The sequence below is a fragment of the Seriola lalandi genome, unplaced genomic scaffold (assembly GCF_002814215.2).
Source record: "Seriola lalandi dorsalis isolate HSWRI2012SDOR001 ecotype SW California unplaced genomic scaffold, Sedor1 jcf7180002054690, whole genome shotgun sequence".
Classification (NCBI taxonomy): Eukaryota; Metazoa; Chordata; class Actinopteri; order Carangiformes; family Carangidae; genus Seriola; species Seriola lalandi.
The window spans coordinates 1,037,389-1,056,858 of record NW_019525243.1 but is presented as its reverse complement, the minus strand read 5'-3'; the positions used below and the strand labels follow the sequence as shown (position 1 = coordinate 1,056,858).

At 45.8% G+C, this 19,470-nt stretch overlaps 1 protein-coding gene across 1 annotated transcript; it reads right to left on the bottom strand.

Annotated features, from left to right (window-relative positions):
- Nucleotides 1-263: 263 nt before the first annotated feature.
- Nucleotides 264-17,110, bottom strand: axin2 (axin 2 (conductin, axil)). The gene is made up of 11 exons (XM_023423322.2): nucleotides 16,630-17,110; nucleotides 14,263-15,189; nucleotides 12,150-12,281; nucleotides 9,469-9,571; nucleotides 7,415-7,555; nucleotides 6,774-7,306; nucleotides 6,511-6,687; nucleotides 6,175-6,390; nucleotides 5,857-6,015; nucleotides 4,938-5,105; nucleotides 264-1,941 (listed from the first exon to the last, which is right to left on the bottom strand). The coding sequence occupies exons 2-11, from the start codon at nucleotides 15,069-15,071 to the stop codon at nucleotides 1,815-1,817; spliced, it is 2,565 nt and encodes an 854-aa protein (XP_023279090.1). The 5' UTR covers nucleotides 15,072-15,189; nucleotides 16,630-17,110; the 3' UTR covers nucleotides 264-1,814.
- Between the last annotated feature and the right edge of the window lie 2,360 nt (nucleotides 17,111-19,470).

Below are 19,470 nucleotides of genomic sequence, written 5' to 3'. Positions count from 1 at the left end.
CATGTTTTAATTTACTCCCTGTTGGAAATTAAGAGCTGATAATGGATGCAAATCTGGCAGAGATTTCTCACTGGATCCAACGAGTTGCACTCTCCACAGCAGGGTGTGTAGTAGTGAAGTTTGTTACAGGCGGGCGTACGCACGCGCGCACACACACGCACACACACACACACACATACACACATACACACATTCCAATTAGAGCTCAGAAAGCCCATAGAACACCCAATCACAAGCCACACATTGAAAAACATAGGAAGCCATTTGCTAATTTGAAAAATAGAACATTTTAATAAAGGCTACATCTCTTCATAATTACAATAATTAAAGTACCGAGGCATCTTTTCAACTGAGCTCTATAGAACGCATAATTTACAGTTTACAAGTGGAGCCAAGGAAGCCATGAAAAATATTATAAAACATAAACATGATGAAACGGATACTAAAAGGCATAAAAATATCTTTTCAACATAAGGCCCCTTGAAAAACCAAGGGAGTAATAGGACCCTGAAAACTGGGTAAAACACGGCAAGAATCCATGTAGGCACAGCTTCTGTACTCAATTAAAACACTATGGACATAGTGTATATCACCACCATCGTTATCATCTGCAACTCATAGTGCAGGCTTCAAATACACACCAAGTAATCCAAATCAAAAGCATCTCAGTCACACATACACATAAGTAAGCACGTTGGGGAGCACATCATAGAGCTTTTTGTTGGTAAATATTACTATTGGTGTAAACACATTTTGGGGACTCGAGGACCTGTTGTGGGCAGTTTCCTCTTAGTAAATACGTAGGCTATTTGTGCGATGCCTGCGCCACTGAAACAAAGGCACTAAGACGCAACGGATCAAGGCTAGCTGGGAAGAGACCCAGAGTTGGGAATTAAACATTAATAGCATTTTCATAGTACACTCAGGGCCCTTCAGAGTGGATGGGGGACACAGCCACAAATAGCACTGTAGTAAATATATTATCAAACTTTAAGTGACAGAGAGCCATTCTCAAAGCTTCAGCAGTAAGCTCTCCAGCCAAGAGATCAGAGATGTCCCACTCAATCTCCAGGAACAGGAGTGGAGTTTTTGAAGAGGTATTTTTGAAGTTTACAGTTCAATATGAGGGGCCGAAAATGAATAAAACCATTTCCTTTGCTTGAGAACTGATGCTCAAGAGGGAGGGAAAAAAAAAAAAAAACACGGTTGTGGAAATTGGAGAAGTCTCTCCAACTCCAAGCAGCTTGTCCATGGAAGAATAATAAGGGTGGGGCAGGGATATCTCCAATAAATAGCAATAGAAATCTTTACACAACAATACGAGCATCACAATACAATGCAATGTACATGTATATGTGCATATACATATTAGCGATGTGCTAGCCCATGGGCAGACGCTGGCACAGGCAGGGTCAGGTAGGGTGTCAGTCTCAAATTTAAACCCACTGCCCCATTTCTTTGACGAGTGGTCATTCACCTAGAGTCTCTAGAGTTTTCTCTTCTGGAATCATGGAGATGTATCAGTCCAGCAACACAGTCCATTGTTTTCTTCACTTCAAGGCGGGCTGTTCACATGATAGTCCTGCATTAGCGCCAACTTGTCCTCCTTCTTTTTTCTTCTTCTCCATATTTCATCCAGTCCGTTTCCACCGACCTCAATAACATCCCTTCAGCAACATCTCCAGACCTACAGTCTTAGCTTAAAAAGACACACGCTTTGTGTGTTTGTGTGTTGTGTGAGCATATGAAGGAGTACATCCATAGAGGTGTGACGCGTGTGTAGGAGTTTCTTCCACGACATGTGCAGCATGGTCTCACTCCATCCTCTCCACCTTGCCCAGGATCTTGCCCTCGTAGGTGGGCAGCAAGGAGCCGTCGTCTGACACTTCCTCAAACACCGCACCGCACTCAAACTCATCACTGGCTTTCTTGAAATAGTACCTGCAACAGAAAGACATGACAGAGTTAATATCGAAAGCCCGACTTTTTCATACGCAACAAGCATCATTCAAACTATGTACAGACGACCTTTTTAACATCAAGCTTCATTTCCGCCAACCACAAAAAGCTACTCAGCCTATAGACCGACTTGTCAGGGTGGGGTGGAATCTGCTGCTGAAACGTCTTGATCTAAAAAGAGAGGCTGGCTCTCTTCATCCCTCCCTCCACTCTTCCTCTCTTTTACCTCTCCCATTCCCTTTTCCTCCATCATGTTGTTGTGAGTTTTGCCCCAGCTAACCGGGGCCAATTAGGCCTGCGTGCAAATGAAGGGGTACTTTGACAAAGACTGAAATTTTGGGTGCCTGCAAGTCTGCCTGTCATTACCCCCCCACTCCACACCCACTCATGCACACGTTAGAAGACACATACGCACGGGCTTTCACTCGCTTCTCATCCCTATTTTATTATTACAGGGACAAAGGAAAGAACAGAGGCAACGTAGAGGAGGAGGAGACAGAGCAAGCAGAACACTGTGTCCTTCCTTACCCCTGTTGATAGCATGAGCTCTCGCTGAGAGCTATAGGAAGGGCAGCCGACTGACAACTTTCTGTGTGTGTGTGTGTGTGTGTGTGTGTATATGTGTGTGTGTATATGTGTGTGTGTGTTGAAGAAGAAACAGAAAAGAATCTAAGGAGGGGCTTCTCGTCAGCCATGACTTCACTGGGCCATTAATGATGCAACCCCCCCTATCCTCATTTTAGAGGAAGAGAAACCAGCAGGGGTGGGTTTGTTAAGGGGGTCTCAGAATTCACTCATTAACTATGTAATGGAAAAATGCCTCGATTTGCTCCATGTGTGGGGTGACTGGAATGTTTGTGTGTGTTTGTGAGCATTTTGTTTTTAACGAGACGGGAGGCTGACAAAGCCGAACATGCAATACATATAAAACGAGAGCTATAGTCTTAAAAACATCATTGCAAAAGGTGCCTGTGACTGCATGAGCTCCAGTCAGCATGAGGGTGGTCACTAATAAAAAGCAGCTCTATTTGAAATACAGGAAGGCTTCCACTAAACGGAATACAAGAGGTCTCTGAGGAAAATAAATAGAGTAAATAAGACTAAGTAGATAAATAAGGTGACATGAAAGAGCACAAGACACGCCTGATAATTGTATCCTCCTTTCCTATCTGGAGGAAGAAAAAAAAAAAAAGAAAAAGTTGAGCCGTCCTACTCTTAAAAAAAAAAAAAAAAAAAAAAAATCTTCAAAGAGCCATGATCTTTTTTGCTGAGAGAGACAGACAGAGACAGAGAGAGCCTGAATTTCCACTGGAACATGTTTTATGTGGCTAGATCTGTTTTTTCCCCCCTTCTCCCCTTCTCTCTCTCCGTTTGCTCTGACATCTGGCACCAATATCGTCTGGCAGGACCCAGCAGTACTGTTCTTTGTTGAACCGCTGCCATGTTGAAATGACCCAACTCCACACATTCTCTGGCTGCTATTAAAGCGCCGCGCAGCTCTCTTTCCAAAAAATGTGGATGGTATGACACAGGAACTGAGACAGCGAGCCAGAGAGAAAAGAAGGGGGGGGGGGGGTAAACAGACAGATGTGAAGAACTTGCAGAGCTAAGTGCTCGTCACATTTGTTGATCCAAAAATGCTGCACACATCTGGACAGGAAGAAGTTTCTAGGGGTTCCTTGACTTTTTTTTTTCTTCGCCTAGAAATCATAGTTTGATACCTGTAATTATTAACACACTACTCAACCCATGCTTATCCTGGAGACCATGGCAGTCTAAACAATAAGTGTTTGATCTTTTCCCTTTAATGCCCACTGGAAAGAAGCAATCAAAGTCAAATCTCTCTCTGCAAACACACATTGAAGCGGTGCGGCTTCAGTCAGGGCCCTGTAGTACGGCAAACAAGCGGATCTGGCATTTAACAATCTGCCTTTCAAAAATATCCATAAAATGATTACAACATGTGTAAACATTGTGCGTGTTCAACGCAAGCACATTCATGCGTGCACACATGTATACACATACACACACACACACGCACACACACAGCAGAAAAAAGAGCCCCTGATAGCATCAGTGAAGAATTTGCACGCTGGCCATTTGTGTGAGTCTTTGTTGGTTGAAATGAAAGGGGCCGGGGCTTCAAAGCCATGTGTATTAAGTGTGCCTTAGCATGGAAATCAATACCAGATGGGACCCAAATCGCTGCAGTTCAAACTCTCCCACTAACCCCCCCACCACCCACCCTCCCTCCCTCTTGTCCTTTCCTTTTCGTTGCACCCCCCTCAACACACACACAAAAACCATGAAGGCCTTAAACTGTCTGCATATACACGCTGAAACAAATACTGATGTATGAAGCACAGTCAAAGAAAAGAAAAATAAAATAAAATATAATATCTAAGGTCTTCAAGGTCACACTAACCAGAATTCAAAGATATAGATTTATCACTAGACAGTGCAGCCTGAAGCCTTTAGCAATTGAGGTAGCAAACATCAGACACTGTCGCTTCAGGCTGTGGTTTTCTTTAGTCTTCTGGATTGCTCAAAATGTCTTAAAATGTCACCACATTACAATGAGGTGACACTAATGATCACAGATTGCAAAGTCAGCCATACTGCTCCCATGCCACTGAAGATACTGGGAATTACTCCTCTACCAGTTCCTCTACTTCTTACTTGTGTAATTGCCATTTTGGAAAACAATAAGTGCAATATAAAGCTAGCCCTTTCTAAACTTTCAGCTTTAGACTGTGACCTGTACGCAGGCTCTAAGTCAGTCTGGGTTGCTACTTCTAAAGCCAACACTCAACTTCAATAAATTCAATTCTCACGGCCAATGAGCTGATATCATTTTACTGCCGGCAATCACAATATCCCTGAAGGACAGATAGGAAAAGTTCACATGGCGTCACTGAAATCGCTTTTGTAAAACTTTAAATCGATACCACTTAGGATTCAAATTTCCCTCTACACACCTGTAGTTGCCCTTCTTGCGGAGCTGCTCCTTGAAGTGGCCCAGGGTGAGACTGTGGCTCTTCATGGTCCTCCGGTAGGGGATCTCCTCACCACAGAAGAAATACGTCACCACCGTCTCTCCGCTGCACACCCCATGGCTTCCTAAACCCTTCTTACACTCTTTCATCCTGAAAGTAGACAAAGAGAGACAGAGAGGGCATGTAAGAAGGAGTGGACACCCTCATGACACTTAACAAGATAATGATAAAAAGAGAAATCAGAAACAGAAGACAGTGCTAGACTAGAAGCACAGTAACAGCAGCCTGACCTAAGAATAACACTAGTGAGTGAGTGACCCAGTGCCATCAGCAAGTGTGTGCTTGTGTGTTGTGTGCGCATGGAGAAGGGGCACAGTATTAACAATTCCCCTTCAGCTATGTCCAAGGCTTTGTAGGCCCACTTCAGAGAAGCTCTCTTTGCTAGGCTCTGCTCGCCCCAGCTGACTGCCAGCTCACTGAAGGACAGCCAATAAAAATGATACATATATATGAAAGGGATGTCTCAGTCAGGTGGTGCAGTGACTACACACTCCCCACACACAGCACAAATACACAAGATTCATGCAAACACTGAAGCAGAGCCAAGCTGGTGTGTACAAAGCTTAAAATAAGCTTTGCAAGGGAGGGAGGGAGGGAAGGAGGGAGGGGTCACCTTCTCTTTTGAGTGACTGTGTGTGGGCGTGTACACGTTACATGTGGGTTTGCACATGACTATTCGTCTGTCTCCCTACATATGCAGTGAGCAGTGCAGGTGACAAGAAGGAAGAGTTAAAAGGGTAGAAGTATACTGCAAGGTGGAGGCTATGGCTGAGAGGAGGAGGAAGAAGAGGAGCAGAGAGGAGGAGAGGAGAGGGAGGGCAGGACGCTAGAGGCATCGTACTCTTCTGAGTGGAGACCGGGGCTGGTCGTGAGGAGGCCAGCGGGGCTGGTCGTGAGGAGGCCAGCAGGGCTGGGATTGGCTAGAGACAGAGGGACGGACCCCCCACCCTGGACAGGCACTAGGTGGCTCTTCTCTCGCTGGAGACTGGACATCGCATGCCTGGGTAGAGATGCAACAGAGACTTTAATGCTATGATCAATAATAATAATAACTGATAGTTCCTTTAGTGACAATGCAAGACATCAAATCTGAGATGGCTAGAAATCATAAGTAAGCAAGATGTCAGACCACAGCCAAAAGCAACTACTCCCTATGTACCTTTGCTTGGTGGTCTTGGTGGAGACCTCCTCCAGTCTACGGCAGGCCTCCTCCAGCTGGGCCAAAGTGTTGGGAGGGGGCAGGGGAGGCATGGCAGGGTCTTGGATGAATGGTTGGGCTGGCTGGTGGCTACGTAGGTGGCCACAGCTTCCTCCACCACCCCATGTGTGCGTCTGGGTGGAGGAGCCTCCAAAAGATTTCTTGGTGCTCTGCGTACTGCAAGGGGGCAAAAGGATGTATGCATCAACAAAATGCAACAGTGAGATATAAATTGGCACATTTTAGACTTAAACTCATGCAAACACCTAAGCTCTCAAGGTTCTAGCCACTGCTCACCTGTGAGACTTGTGCCTGCCCCGCTGTTTACTTTCCAGGATCCACTGCAACACATTTTGGGTGGGGTCTGTTGTGTCGCTGGGCAGCTGTAACGGCCCACAGTCCTCCATACACCTCTCCGCTACTCCATCCTCAGCCCCTGAACGACACACACGCCTGGATAGAGAACTGGAACGCCTGGGAGGACGAAATCAGAAAGAGTTAGCATTGTTTATTTTTATACAATCAACATGAAAAATGGGAAATAAAGGGGTGGAACTGACCCCACACTGTTGTCTGTTGAAATAGCCCCGCACGTCTCTCTACCAAGGCTGCGGCTGCGCTGGTAAGGCTGGCAGGGCTGGCAGTCCCCACTGCTGGAGCACAGGCCGTGCACCCTGAGGGCTGCCTCCCTTTCAATCTGCTCTTTAGTCTTGGGACTGGCATGATGGTGGATGTAGTGGTGGTGGATGTGTTTCGTGCTCTGCCTGCTTACAAGGGTCCTGCCGGGGCCCAAGGCCAGAGTGAATGCCCCTTGGTCAGGACTAGAGACAGAAGAAGTGGAGGGCCCAGTCCTCACCAGGGCCTTGATTCCAAAGCCTGCCCGGGTGAAGGGCCTGTGCTCCGGGGAGCTGGAGCGAGGTGAATGTCGGATGACAGCAGGGGACTGGCAGCCTGGGGTCTTCAGGACACGAGAGAGGTGTTCGTCCAGGATGGCCTGGGGGTCCTCGTCAGAAGAGCCAGAGAGGAGGGTCAAAGGGTGGGGGGATAGCTGGGGAGCACTTCCCATGATATCAGTATCTTCTCTTTCTTCCTCCTTGTAAAAACAAACAAGGCATAGAGAGTCATCATCTGACAAAAAAAACAAAACAAACAACAACAATTAACTCTTCACTTTTCCAGTAAGAACCAATCTCTCACAAACCTCCTGAATCTGCTGCAGCCTTTCTTCCAGAGAGTTAATGGTGTCCCGCTCTCTCTTCAGGCTCTCCAGGCGAGAGATGAGCTGGGCTGCAAATTCTGCCGGCTCCATTGGGACCACCTCCTTGGGAGGACAACGAGTACGCTTTGGGGAGAAAAACATACATTAGCTCTTCCATCATCCCTGTCATCCCTCCATGACGAAGCCCCAGCCCTCCCAAACTTCTACAAAGTCTCTCTCGCCTCATCTATCTACATTTATGCATTGTTCTCCACCAGCGCCTGCCCCACCACTGGTGGTACTGATCAGGGCACTATCATAGGCACCCAGGGCTATGGGGTTGTTTAAAAGGGTGGCAGGCCTGGTGTATGGTCACGCTGGGCTAGGCCTCGGCTGGTTCCCTCTGTCATCGTCAGCAGGCCTCTTTTAAGTCAGCTCACTTCAAAGACTTCCTCGTCAAATATCAAACACTCAGTGGGGGGAGAATAGGGTGGTGGAGGGAGGGATGGAGGGATAGATAGATGGGAAGCAGTGGCTTTACATCTAGGAATAAAAGCCACATATCGACAGGGGGTGGAAGAGAACTACAGGGAGGAGAGGATGAGGGATTAAAAAAATGGGAGAAGTTGAGATGCAGAGATGTGTGCTCACAGGAGGGGAGAGAAAGAGAAAATGAAGAGAGGGAAGGATTGGAGGAGAGAGATAAAGGTGCCAAAAAGGATGTGAGATCAGAAAGGTTGAGGTAATTTATTCCCCCCCTTGTCACACACTGGGCACCTTTGAGGTACAGTATAGTGACAGTATGAGAATTTGTGTGTGTGTGTGTGTGCTCACATCTTAAATTATTTGCATTTTTGCACTAGGGCTTTCTTGATTTTTCTTCCTCTTTTTTGTTTCTCCCATCCCTTTGTAGTAGGGATGAAGGGGAGAAAAGACTGAGAAAAAGAGGAGCCGTCTGATGGAGCCTGAGGCTGGTGCACCATGGGAATGGCAGCCATCGCCAAAAATCAGACGGGAAACAAAAACAAGAATAAAAGCGAAAATAAAGCAAAAAGGGGACAGTGGGAAAAAGAGTGGCAAAAACCAATCTGTAAATCTTTTCCTAAGACAAGTAACACTTGCTGCATGTCTTAGAATTCTGAAAAAAAGGGGGTTACATCAAGTTCATTTGACAAGCTACTTCTTCTACAAATACTTGTGTAAAATGTCCCCGTCTCTGTTCCAGACCTTTTACTAGCCTTCTCTCAACCTGAAGTTAGCGTCTATTAAGCCTTAAGCTACCAACTCCCCTCTGACCCACTGAGACCTCACATGACACGCTCAAACTCTTCCCTTAGATCCCTCACTTTTAGGGGAGGGGGCTGGCTGAGTGTGTGTTTGTGTGCGTGACTGTGTGTGTGTGTATGTATATGCAGGGGGGTGCATTGGAAAAAAAAGGGGGCCAGCTCTGTTGGAAGTTGTCACTTCCCTGTGCGTTTGCTCCATTCATCTTTGGATCAAAGCGCTGCGTGTGCGCATATGTGCGTGTGAATGTGTCTGAGTATCTTTGTGTTTTTGTTGGGGAACTTGGCTGATTTCAGGGCCCTCGGGATAAAGCGGCAGAGATCTTCCTCATCTCTCCCTATTCTCCATATTTACAGCATCAGTAGGGGAGAAAAAGCCCTGGTGTGTTCCGAGCGCTGTGGCGATAAACAGCTTAGAGACCTCCCCGTTTCCCGCAGACTTCAAGGAACCCTAATGGGGGTGTAGGTGACACCAAAGGTAGCGAGGGGGCTCGTGTTTGTATGTGTGTATGAGTGCGTGTGCATGTGTGTGTGTGTGTGTGTGTGTGTGTGTGTGTGTGTGTGTGTGTGTGTGGGAGGCTGGGTCTTTGACGCTACTCTTCAGATCTTTGCTGGTGTTGTTGAATTGAGAATGCCGAATACAGTTTGTGCGGAACTATTCATAGAACCAAGAGAGACCCGGAACAGAGGGTGGTATGGAAATTAGACTGTGGGACCCAGGTTCAAAAAGACTTCTGAGCGTGTGTGGTTTTGTGTGTGTGTTTGTGTACTTACAGGGAAAGCAGGCAGAGACACTTGGCTGTTCATCCTCATGTTGCGTTGCATCTCTCTCTGTAGCTGTTTCTTGGAGCCCAGTTTATACGGAGGGATGCTATCTCTGGGGGTGTACAGACAGATCACAAAGGTCAATTACCCAATCAAATACATCATTAAAGACCAACCAGTCATTCAGGAAGAAGCTTGTTAGCCAATTGGGTAGATCAAACACAGTTCAAGCAAGAAGAAATCTAATTTATTAATTCTCTTATCCATTTTGTTTTTCATCTTTCAGGCTTAATCTGAGAACAAAGAAGATACTCAGAGGTAAATCATGCCAGCATTTCCGGCCTTGTATGTGTGTCAGAGCAGATCGGGTTACATGGTTCTGAGTGAGGTGGTAGGAGGTTTTGTTTGCCCTAGAAATGACACTCATTTTCAGCTCTGGCTTCAGCACAGCACAGGGCACCCTGCTGGCCAGTTCCTTTCAACCCCACGCACGCACGCACGCACGCACGCACGCACGCACGCACGCACGCACGCACGCACGCACGCACTCACACACACACACACACACACACACACACACACACACACACACACACACACACACACACACAATGCAATCACAGTGCACTCTGCTCTACTGGCCACAAGTAGTGTCAGCATTAGCATTCCCCTACCGACTGTTATGTCGAGCTGAGGACACTGTTAGCATTAGCTACTCATTATACTTATTCAAAGAGTTACTGCAGGACAGGACCCAGGGGTGCAGCTAACCTGGTTAAATCTATCTGAGGGACTGAATGGCTGACTGGCTTAAAAATGAAATCAAACAACAAACAGCAAAGCTCAAGCTTCAAACTGAAGCACTTGACAGTGTAAAACAGTGTCTTTTCTCCCATGCTAAACAGCAGTTTCCTGGTGACCTAGCCTAACTGAGGAGCACTTTTCCACTTTTGCTTTGAAATGCCACAGTCATGCGCATAAGCAACCCCCCCACCCCTCCACCCCCTCCAATCTTCATTTGGCAAGCGCTGCCGCAGCCAGCCTCTGATCTCCGCACATCAAAAGGCTGGTTTGTAAGATAAGGTAATGTTTGAAGTCTGCGCAGCTGCATTCCCCAGCGTCCAAGCAAATCCATAAATAAGATATAAGCAAAAATCCCCCCTCCACCACTGTCTTTCTCTTCCCACCCAAATGCCTCCTCCCCCGTTGCTTTTTCCCTTTTCTATTCTTTTCTTTATCTGAGTGTGTGTGTATCTGTAAATGAGATTCAAATGTTTATGGGTCCGTTTAACTGACCTAAAGAGAGATATTCTGATCAAGGCCAGAGCAGGCAGGAAATAATGTGGGGGGGGGTGGTGGGTTGTGTCGTTGTGGCCAGAGCTTTGTCATTGCACTGAGTCAAAGTACAGCAGAATAGGACTATATTGGCCTCGGCCGCTTTGAAGCTGGGCTGTCTAGAGATATGCCTGAGCACAGGGCTCCCTGTTGTAAAACACTCTTTATAGCTGCCATATTCAGTTGTAGCCCAGCCCACTGGTTGCATTAAACATCAGTATCTCCCTCTTTAAGTACTTTTGGCTCGTCATCTTCAGCTTGCCCTTTCAATGACATCATCCATGTAGGCCTTGACGCCTCCCATGTGAGATGAGGTAAAGAAGAACTTGTACCAAGATTTATCTGCTCTTTGTCCTGAACCAGCTGACCTGAGCATTCCTGGCCTTGAGCTATGGACCATGCAATGACTTCATAGTACCTTGTCACTTGAGAGACATGCGATTATGCCAAGTTATCCTTTAGCGGAAGGAGGACCCAGGCATGTACACAGAAAAGCACAAACTACAGGTGGATAGCGGCATTAAGCACTGTTTTTGTGCTGAAACAATTCGTCAATCCGTAGGCACTTAATTGACAATAATTTTGATAGCTGACCTCTCATCATTTAGCAAGCAAATTACCAAGCATTTGCATTGCTGCTTTTCTCTGTTCCATTGTAAACTGAATATCTTTGGGTTTTGGATTCTTGCTCTGACAAAACAAGTTTGCATGGGCTCTCTGAAGTTGTTTATTGTTGTTATTAATCAGTCAATCAAAGAAAGTAACGAGAAAGGCATTCAGAGAGTGCAGACCTCTGCCAAGGGTAATGTCAAAAAACTTACACCAAACTTCGGAGGAAAAATTCAAATTGATAGTAAATGATCTGGATCTGTCCCAAAATTGGAATAACTTTTTCCCTGGCCCATGCAACATACCTCCACCAAGTTCAGCACAAATCAGTTGAGAACATTTTGAGTGATCTTGCTGATAAATAAGACATGGTTGAATTAATCTACTACATGTAAAGCCTCCCTGACCATTAGCATGTATCAACTTGAAAAGTGTCTTTGCATTTACAGTAAAATGTTATTTTAGACACACAAGGATAAGGATACAAGGATGGGGCTTAGCATTAACTCATGTCATATCATGGTTGCTCCAGTGCCTCAAAGTGTTTTCAAGGGGCTACAATTCACTACTATAGAAAAATCATTCTTCCCATGTCTCCCAACAACCAGCTGGAGCAAGGTGTCACACATCTTAGTTTTTTGATTTCCATAGGACCTCATTTCAAATCCCAGAAACACTGTCCTGTGCTGGCATTCTTTCTCTCTCTCACACACACACACTCACACGTTTAGTTAATATCCACTTACACACTGCTGTCAGTCACGGACATGGCGTCGTCGGTCAAAGCGTCACTAGACACCTCGCTGTCATTGGTGCTGCTGACGGGGGCAAAAGAGCCCATATGGCAGGGGTTGAGCGAGTCTCCTCTCTTGTATGATCTGGGGAGGTTACACAGGCACAGAACAGATTAATACTAATGCAACACTATGAAACAGCATCCAACAGGTGGGTGACATCCAGTTTCTACTTCCTGTGGAGTGAGATGTGTGTATTTCATTTATGTTGAGGATCTAAGATGAAGACAAGTTGTATAATGACACAAAGGGGAGAGATGATTGAATGAGGGCGTGTGCATGAGTGTGTGTGACCTTTCCTGCTACTAGTAACAACTACACCCTGTAATGAATGAATATGACTGGCTAATCTTGGGTCAGGAAACTTCCTCCCCTAAAATACAAGTTCTGGGAAAACTTTGGTTTTCTCCTTATGCCCCATTTATGTCTTTTTAAATAGCCCACAATTTCTCTCTTTCCATTTCTCTCATTCACACTCACTCTTTCCTCAGCATACATCTCCCGCTGTGTATGCATTCTTGCCATGGTACAGGAGGGGGAGAGAAGGGGGGAGTGAGCAAAAAGAAAAAAAAAAAGTATAGAGCGGAAGCATGAGAGTGTGTCAGAGAAGGAAAGAAAGGGGAGAGGAAAAAGGGGGGGGTCTTCATCAGGAGGGAGAGACCCAGCATGACTAAAGCAGTAGGCCCCCAGCTCCAGGCTGACCTTCAGAGGGGCTTGCAAAGAGTCAGGTATTTAACACAGCTGGCCTTGCATTCTTCCCTCCCTGCCTCTCTCTCACCCCCTCATTTATACTTTCTCCTCCCTCCCTTTCTTTCATGAGGTGAGCCCGAACCCCCCCACCACCACCACCGTCCTTCCTTTCCGCTCTCTTTCCCCTCACTTTCGCTCCAAAAGCATGCCTCGTAGTCCCCATCCCTGAGTTTTCAAAAGGAAGAAAAGATAAAAGTGGAGAAGGCGGGGGAAAGCAGCAAAGGAGGGAATCAGAGGAGAATTGATGCAAACAAGAAAAGAGGGAAGAAGAGAGTGAGAGGGTTGGGATGGGGAGGAGGTTGTGGGGGGGGGGGGGTTGATTTTGTACTGTAGCTGCTGCCATTCAGGGTTTGTTTTTTTTTTTTTTAAAGAAAACCTGAGATGAGAAGAGGTGAGGAGAGGGAAGCGGAAAGGGGAGAAATGAGTTCCACATGTTTTAAATCTGTAAGGTGACAATGGGAGGGGAGAGAAAAGGCACCATGGCTCCATGTCAAAAGCGGACTCTTCTACCAGTTTGGCCAACAAGCATCACACTAAAAGAAAGGTCTGGGATCCACCTGCATCCATACCAACACACACAAACTGTAAATCCATGTTGTCCAAAGGAGGTAGCCATCAGTTGTCTTGGCCTGTCATGCCTATTATACAAGTTAAAATCTTAGTGAAGCCTGTGATTCAGTGCTGCATTAGCAACAGTACATAGTCTCTGTAATGCCGTCTTTATCATATTCTAACAGGGTATTTATGATTACTTCTATTTTATAGGCTTATAAAGCCCTCCAGAACAGCTCATATTTATTTGGGATGCATTATCAATCTGAACTTTGATTTTAGTCTAACTGAGATAGGAAGCTATAGAACATCTAGTCCAAAACGCCATCTATAGATCTGCTATAGATGTATATCTCTGCCAAAGGCTTGAGGACAGTGCGGTGGTACAGGAGGAGGCATAACATAGCAATGTCATCATCTATTATTTGCTGGCTGGGGCCAGAGCCAGCCGTGCTCTGTGAACTTTTCCCGTGGAAGACGATCCCTCATTCTGCGGAACTATTTCAAAGCCCCGGAAATCCAGGCCAGCGCCAACAGCGCGCTGCTGCTGCTGGAGATGGTGAGAGGAGCCAGAGACAGCGAAGGAGTGAAAGACAGAGAGTTTTCTACAAACTTAACAGGAACCCTGGAGTTAAGTGGATAAAATCTGTTTTCCACTTTTACGCATTAGATTTTTTATATAGCCTACTGTATAGATTATATATGTACAGTGTGAATTCTGATTGTAAAGCTAAATACGGTTTAAAAGGTGTTGCAGCCATACCTGTATCGACTCTCCATCACCTCCACCGCCCTCATGGACACGGGGGCCCTATTTGCCTTCGCTGACAGTCCAACCAGCGCTTTGGCTTTGAAATCACAACTCCACTCCTCCTCTTCATTGAGGGTGGGCAGGTATCCACATACAACTTTCAGGTCGCCCAACCCGTTCGAGTTGACGTGATTCGGGTTTTCTCCCCCAGTCCTCACGTACTCCAGGTAAATGTCAGAGGTCAGAAACATCTGGTACGCGTTCTCCTCCATGTTGGTTTGGATCTCGGTCTGCGCCTGGTCGAACATCGCAGAGTCTATGTGTTGCTTCTTGATATTATCCCGTATGAAGGTTTTAGTCGCGGGCTTGAGCTGCTTGGCGACAATGCTGTTGTTTTCAATGTAGCGCTTGTAAATTGCTTTGGCGACTCTCTGCGTTTTGGTATCCTTGAGGTCCATTTGCCTGAAGCCATTGCAGGCGAACCAAAAGTCTAAAGTGTCGACACATTTCTCTCGCTCCAGGAATGTCCTAAAAAGAAGAGCACCGTCCTGGTCCCCGAGGAGAGAGTGCAAAGACTTTGTCCACCGGGAAAGCGGTGAATCCGGGGAGGCACTCCCCTCTGGCTCCCCCAGACCATCCTCGTTCCTCCTGGCCGAGGAACCCGCAGAGCCGAGCAGAACCGATTTGGGGGGTTCCAAAGGTTTCATCATTGCGAGTTTGCCGGGGTAGCAGGGCGCCTCGCCCTCCTCCCCGGGCACCGGGGGTCGAGGAGCATCTTCTCGGAAACTACTGGCGATATGGTCCATAAGCGCCCGGCTCATGGCTCTGAAGGCAGCAGGAGAGAGCCCGTGTGTTCTTCGACTCCTCTGAGCTTCTACTGTAATCTCCTCACTCTCTTATGTCAGCGGGGGAGCTTCTCTCTGGCTGCCCGTCTTCTCTCTGAAACACAAAGTATTGATCTAATCAAAACCAGATCCGCCCCAACTTCAAAGGGGCAGAGACGCAGTGAGAGTCTTTTCAGTCCCTCACTGACTTTTACAGAAAAAGACAGGCTAGTTCACAGAAAAAAAAATCTGAGAAAACGCTGCAGCAGCATTACATAAACAGCAGTCCTTCACATCTCAACCTGGAATGTAATTTCTACCGAGGCGCTATTTGCTGGGACGCAAATTAACAAGAATTTAACAGTGATTTCGCACATGCACTGCCGAGCAGAGAGCCACCTGGACGATACCTTCAATGAATGTGACAATAGTCTTCTCTTGCGATAACACGAAAAATAGTAATCACATGTATGTCAAGCGGAGTTGTGAACTGAACACCATTAATAAGTCATTTATCCTTCAGAATGCCAGCGCATTACGCACGGACACGGCTTTATTAACGCTTCCGGATCCATCGCGGCTGATGTCAGGGTTAGAGCCTGGCTTGCCTGCTGCAGAATGCAAACACATGTCTTTCTTTTTTTCTCCCCATGTCCGAGCACTCACTCCTGCGTTTCTACATCTCATCACAAGCGACTAAACACCAAATTGAGCCTGCCCATGAGTACCTGTAGGACACCGATGTGGGACAAACTCGAAGAGATCGAAAAACGTGACCAAAATAGTTAATGGAGTTAACTGCCTGCTGCTGCTGTGTATGCGCTTGGTGTACTACTCATGGGGCTTTAACATGCTCAAATGTTTCAAACATCCAGTTATCTGATGTTCCATTAACGGGGAGATTATGACCAGTTTGTTGCAGATGATCGCTGCTTCCCCGCAAAGCATCAATGTTATAATGTATCAGCGGCTGATGTGCAACATAGCAGATGTCACTTCGTATCACTGACATTCGGTTACACTGCTCCACTGTTAAACTTGTCAGACATAGTAGAAAACAGGGATAGTAGAAACAGCTCCAGACACAGCAACAGCTCAAAATCTTCTTACACCAACACCCGGGGCTACTTCTCGAAAAAGTAACTATTCAAAATTACATTGCATGACACCGTGTACATTACAACCCCTCTCAAGTTAAAACTGTCAAATATTCTGGAATCTTTTAAAGTTTCTTTTTTAATGTTACATTTAAGGCGAAAAAAAAAGATACAACAACACTTTAACGTCCAATCCCATGTACACACCAAAGTCTCAGATCTTGTGGGGGAGGAATTCCACAAAAAGAAACACTTATTCGAAAACTTCTACTTTAAGTATGAAATAAAACGATGTGGAAAAGAAAAATGAAGTGAATGATACAGAAACGATTCGGTCTTTAAACGCAGCAAAAGCGGTTCATTTTCCCCAGAACATTACTTCAAAGGCGAGTCAACAGCACATCAAAGGGAACTCCAATGGGGGCCAGTTTGAGGAGGCACACACTCTTGTAACTTACCATCGATCCACGAGTTCTCTCCTCAAATTAAACTCCTGATGTGTTTTTTTTTTTGTTTTATCCACAAAGAAAAGCGCGTATAATCCACAGTACTCGTCTCCACAACGCGTCCACATACAGTCCGTTCAGGTTTGAGTCGGTTTACGGAGAGAAAAATGCACTCGAGAGGAAAAAAATAGCGCTTTTCTCCCTCCTCCCTTTCTCCTCCCTATGGTTTCAGGCTGCCATGCCGCACGGTAGGTCTCTCCTGTAGGCGACTCCAACACCAACTGAACGGAGAAGCTGGAGCAGCGCACTTCAAAGTGAGGAACCGACTGCCGGGTCCCGACAGCTGCATAAAAAACAATTGCAGCCTGGCGCCTCCGAAAAAAAAAGAAAAATAAGTGGCGGAGATTCCCGGATACGCTGCAGTCACTCTAGGTGAAATATATTTTAAAGGTTGTTCCGTTCATTTCCTGACCTGCGAGCTTTTTTTGCTACGTATTAACCAAATCTTTTCCCAGCTCACGAAGTTGCAGCTACATCGTGAGGACCTTATCAAAGACAAGCAATCTTGAGCCAACTCCCTGAGGCTTTGGAGCGTCAGAAGTAACTGATCTGCCGCCCTAATAGCATTATCGCTACAATCCCTCTGTTGCTACATAAACTTTAAAGACGCAGGGATCTTTTCTTTTCACGACCCGCATAGTTTTTGAGATTAACCCCCCAGTCCCGGGGATGCACAATGCATGCACCGGTCTGTATCAAATGGCATGTTTATATCGTCATATGCATTTTTGGTCACATTACAAGAAGACAATAAAGCGAAACTATGATTTTAATCTCATAAATGCACTCTTTGGAAAGGATAGAGCCACAGATCAGTGTCCCTGCTGCAGGATTCAAAGCCTTATTGAAGGGAACTTCTGCATGATAAAAAGTTTTCAGGCTTGAAAACATGCTTCTTAAATAATGGATAGTCCATATATCCATCCCCAATCCTCATTTAGATACAACATGTTGCAATAGGAAATCAAATCATAGTGGTGTTATCACTCCACAGCTCCTACCAGTGGCAACGAGGGCACATGCATACACACCAGATTAAAACATATGCTCACTGAGGATAAATTCCATGAAGGATGTTATCATATCATTTAAGTGACAGAAGAATTACTCCCCTCTGCATCTTTTTCTGTACAGCTCTGAGCTCTTTGAATACTCCTTAACTGCAGCATGAGATAACACGAAAAGGAGTGAAAAGCCCATAGACAGCTCAGACACTCAATATACATCCATTCACTGGTCAGACTGAGAGGAGCTGTTTGGACACAGACAGCAGTGGACATTTTGGACACTACATTTCCTTCATACTGGACTGGCTACAGTCAGTGATGCTACTAGTGTTTATAGAACAGAGTCGATAGTGTTTTGGATAGGTCTTTAGTGTTCAAATGAGCCACCACAGGGGACTCTTTGTACAAGATGACTGGCTATATTCTTGAAAGCGAGACAGTGGGTGTCTGTGTGTCCTTGTTGTCTCAGTGGACATGAATTCAAAAAGTACAGTACAAAGACGGCAAACACTTTGATCAGCCTGTTTGCTAAAGGTGCTGTGAAACTTTCTCCCTTGATGTCTCGCTTCCCATCAAGGTTAATAAAAGAGGAAATTGCTCTTGAAGAGGCCATGATGACTAAGGGATTACTCATCATTCAAAGGCCACTTTATCGCCTTCACATCCTGCACAAAAACATCCCACATCAAATTTACTGTCCCAGCAAAAGATGAGCAGCATTGATTCCCAGTCAGGGTCAGCTGTACCGCAGGAGGTTACTTGGGGGTATGTGGAAAGATTGTGAAGTAGCTCAGCTAAATTAGAAACATAGAAATTACAATTTGAATAAAAAGTAAATGTCCATTTAGGTGAGATAGCTGCAACACCTGAACGTCATGGTTGAGGGTGTGTGATAACTAGTTAGCAAGCGACCTCAGAAGTTGAAACAGTCAGCAAAAAGTAATGGATAAACGGCTGAAACAATAGTGTCAGTGAAGGAGTACTACACAGGTCTGTGTGGGCATGTCTGACAAAAAAGGTTGGGAACCACTGATGTACACTATATCTGACATCTGGAACCATGCCAGATGTGAGACACTAATGACTCAAGAGTTAAAACAAGTCTGCATGAACCCAATTTCTTAACTCATAAAAGCTCATCTACACAGTCTAGGTCTTTCTGTAGGCACACAGGTCATCTGGATAATATACTGAGAGGTGCCCAGACAATGTCAGCCTTTGTTAACTTTGGAGGGCCCAAGCTGAACTCTGACAGTAAACACACCAGGGTGGAAGCCATCACCATGGCGATGGTGTGGACCCCCTGCCAGTACCAGAGGCCAGTTGGGCCGTCATGTCCTGCCTTGTCAACCCCCTCTATGGTTCATGGGAGGTCCCCATAGGTCGGGTCTTCCCTGCTGCCCCTCAGGAGCTGACCCCAGGTCCGTGACTGGCCTGAGACCAGGGGTGTCCTTGGCTTCTGGCCCTATAAAAAGATCCTTGAAAGAGGGCTTCAGGGGGGAGAGGTTATGGGATGTAACTATCTCTGTGTTTGGGAGGATATTATTACAGGGACAGGTCAAATTCAGTCTGACTACAAAGAGCACTATAAATACTGAAGTAAGGGCACGCATAAATCACCTGCGGGTCAATCAACTTTTTTAATGTTGACTGCTTCTTTTTTTTTTTCTTTTTTTTTGGATGCACAAGATACACCGAGCTATTTATTTTTTATGGTATCTGATGTCATATTTGATGAAAACACCTCCCATTTAAAACCTTAAGAGGACTAGAGAGGTTTTTACAA

Coding starts and splice junctions, on each gene's coding strand:
- axin2 (XM_023423322.2), bottom strand. CDS start 15,071: ATGAGCCGGGCGCTTATGGACCATATCGCCAGTAGTTTCCGAGAAGAT. Junction 7,556..9,468: donor TGTCTCTGCCTGCTTTCCCT/GTAAGTACACAA, acceptor TTCTCCCCAAAG/CGTACTCGTTGTCCTCCCAA. Junction 6,391..6,510: donor GGCAGGCACAAGTCTCACAG/GTGAGCAGTGGC, acceptor GCCCCCTTGCAG/TACGCAGAGCACCAAGAAAT.